Here is a 2,694-nt window from a genome sequence, read left to right as displayed (position 1 = left end):
TAAACTTATATACATAACAAAAATAATTCTTTATTATTAGTTCTCACATACTAATACTATATATGTATGAACTACAGAAATATATGAACTCAATAAATATAGTAATACTTGAAATTACATAAAGATATTAAAACTAAACTGTATGGAGTTCAATCTACTACATATTTTTCTTTTAACTCACCATCTGAGTTTTTCATAACTTCTCTTACCGTTTTATATACCTTAATTGTTAAAGACTATTATTCAAACTTTGCATTATTTTAGGATACAAGAAGTAGGTAACTTGTTTTGTTTGCCTCTCATTCACTAAATATATTTACTCTCACAACATAAAATGCCCTGTATAAAGTTCAAAGCGTGCATAGCACGTAGCCTTTGTGCCCAATATTTATCCATGAATTTGGAGCAAAAATTCTAACAGATTGACATGCTCTTGAACTTAAACATCTTATTCTAAAAGCATCTGTGGGAGATATAATCCACTAAGTAATCTGAGTTCAATCTTCTTAAGAAAAACAAATTCAATAAAAATAAAACGAACGAGACTGTAATGCACCCAGAAGCCTTCGAACAGACTGCCCCTAAAGACAGCACTCTTCCAACACACAGCAGCAGCACAGAGCAGCACAACTGCATCAAAACAAAGGGGAAATCAATGTTTTCAGATTGCACTTAAGATGGCGCGAGATGGATCTTTCTTCAAGCAATATCAAATTTTCATCGATCTATGCTTTTCAGAAGTATTTTGAAAAAACCTTTCATATTAATGTAATATAAATATCACCAACCATTATATGAAACACAAATTATCACTAAAAGAATCAATAGGAACGTTCCTACACATTACAGAACTATTGGAAGGAAAAACGAAAAGAAAAGCATAAACCATTAAATAAATGTGAATTTAATTCGTATAAAAATAACAGAAGAAAAACTTTTATCCTCGAAAACAAATTTTCCAAAAAGAATAAAATCAAACCCTAACAAACAAATTCCCCAATATTTTTTTTAATGGAGTTTAAAGAATAGTCTAAGAGAATTCATACTCTTAGACTGACTCGGAGATTGAATATAACACCAAAATAAATCAAGTAATAGATTGTACAATATAAAAGTGAAATTAGATATAAACCAAAAATAAACCCGTTAATTGATTAGTCCATATATTTCTCTATATATATGCATGTTGAGAACTAACCATCCCTTCCAAAAGCCATCTTCTCTGGATTGTGTTTGAGGTGGGGGTCCTCCTTTGGGAGGATAACCCTGCTGAGGATACCCAGCTGGAGGATAGCCCTGTGGTGGAGGAGGGTAAGCTTGTGGATAACCAGCTGGAGGATATGCTGTTTATGATAAAAAAACCAAAGAATTATATAATTATTTAAGAGATTAAAATTTAGCATAGTTTCATATAGTTGATTTAAAATCTAACATTGAAATTTTAAAATTGTTATTCTGTGTTAATTTTAAGTAGATTTGAATCTAAGACATTTTCAATGAGAGACTCACAATTTACCGTTGTATTGTAGACAAAGCTTCCTATTATGATATTGTTAGTAGCATATAACAGCATAGCTTTTCAGACATGTTCATTCTGATACTATTCTCATTCAAGCAGATGAATTATAGAATTTTGTTCTCCTATTTTATTGACAAGTTCCATTTGAATAAATCTTGTGAATAAATCATGTTCATATAGATTAAATTAATGTATTTCTGAAATTATTTTTCAATCTAACCAATCTCATAAATAAAAGACTCCAAGAAAACGCAAATCGAAATTGAATAGATTCTACATAAGAAATTCTTGAACTAACAATATTTATTTTTCTATCTAACCAATCTTGCGTAATGTTGGAAAATAAAATTAAAGGAAAATTAAAATGTTTTACATAAGGAATCCATAAACTAACTAATTTATTTTCCAATGGAATGAATCTCGTAGATCTAATATTTGGAAACGAATCCAAATCCAAGTTAATTGAATTTTACAGAAGAAACAGAAACTGACCATATTTATTGTCCAATCTAACCAATCTCATAGATCTAATATTTGAAAACAAACCCAAATAAAAATTAAATAAATTTTACATAAAGAATCTTGAATTTAACTATATTTGTTTTCTAAATTAACGAATTCAATATGTAATATTTGAAAACAAATCAAAATCAAAATCAAATAGATTTAATAACAGAACTCAGAAAACAAAAAATGACGAATACCTTGTGGAGGAGGAGCTCCAACAGGGGTTTGCTGCTGATTGTAATAACTCATTCTATCTGAACAAGAATCAGGAAATAAAGCCTGCAAATAGTAATAAGCGTCTTCTGTTGAATGATATGAATGGTATGGAAAGACTTTACGGGGCTCCTTATTTAACAAAGGAGTTTTCTTGGGAAACGACATTTGGTCTTTATTTAAGAGTTAAGAGAGTGTTAACTAGACATTATTTTCTAAGGGAGGTTGTATATGGAATTGAAAAATATATAATTTTGTGTTATCTGGAAGAGGTATAATCCACGAGTTGATGGTCAATGGGCATATTGGGTAATATATGGTATGATATTTTAAAAGTCTTTTCAAATACATATAGTACTTTAAAAATATTAAATGTTTAAGTTGATTTGAAGAATTGGATAATTTTTTATTTTTTTAGTATTAAATATTAGTGATGAAATGGGTGGGAAGTTTCT

The 2,694-nt window shown here is 29.1% G+C and overlaps 1 protein-coding gene across 1 annotated transcript; it reads right to left on the bottom strand.

Moving 5' to 3' along the window:
* Positions 1 to 273: 273 nt before the first annotated feature.
* LOC149561560 (uncharacterized) lies at positions 274 to 2,440 on the bottom strand. Its single transcript, XM_089823806.1, has 3 exons — positions 2,224 to 2,440; positions 1,199 to 1,343; positions 274 to 630 (listed from the first exon to the last, which is right to left on the bottom strand). The coding sequence occupies exons 1-3, from the start codon at positions 2,405 to 2,407 to the stop codon at positions 582 to 584; spliced, it is 378 nt and encodes a 125-aa protein (XP_089679932.1). The 5' UTR covers positions 2,408 to 2,440; the 3' UTR covers positions 274 to 581.
* Between the last annotated feature and the right edge of the window lie 254 nt (positions 2,441 to 2,694).

This window comes from Cupressus sempervirens, chromosome 4, assembly GCF_028749045.1.
Source record: "Cupressus sempervirens isolate cs-2001-9-10 chromosome 4, ASM2874904v1, whole genome shotgun sequence".
NCBI classification, from domain to species: Eukaryota; Viridiplantae; Streptophyta; class Pinopsida; order Cupressales; family Cupressaceae; genus Cupressus; species Cupressus sempervirens.
Note: the sequence above shows the minus strand (reverse complement) of the source record. Positions and strands in the feature narration are given on the sequence as shown.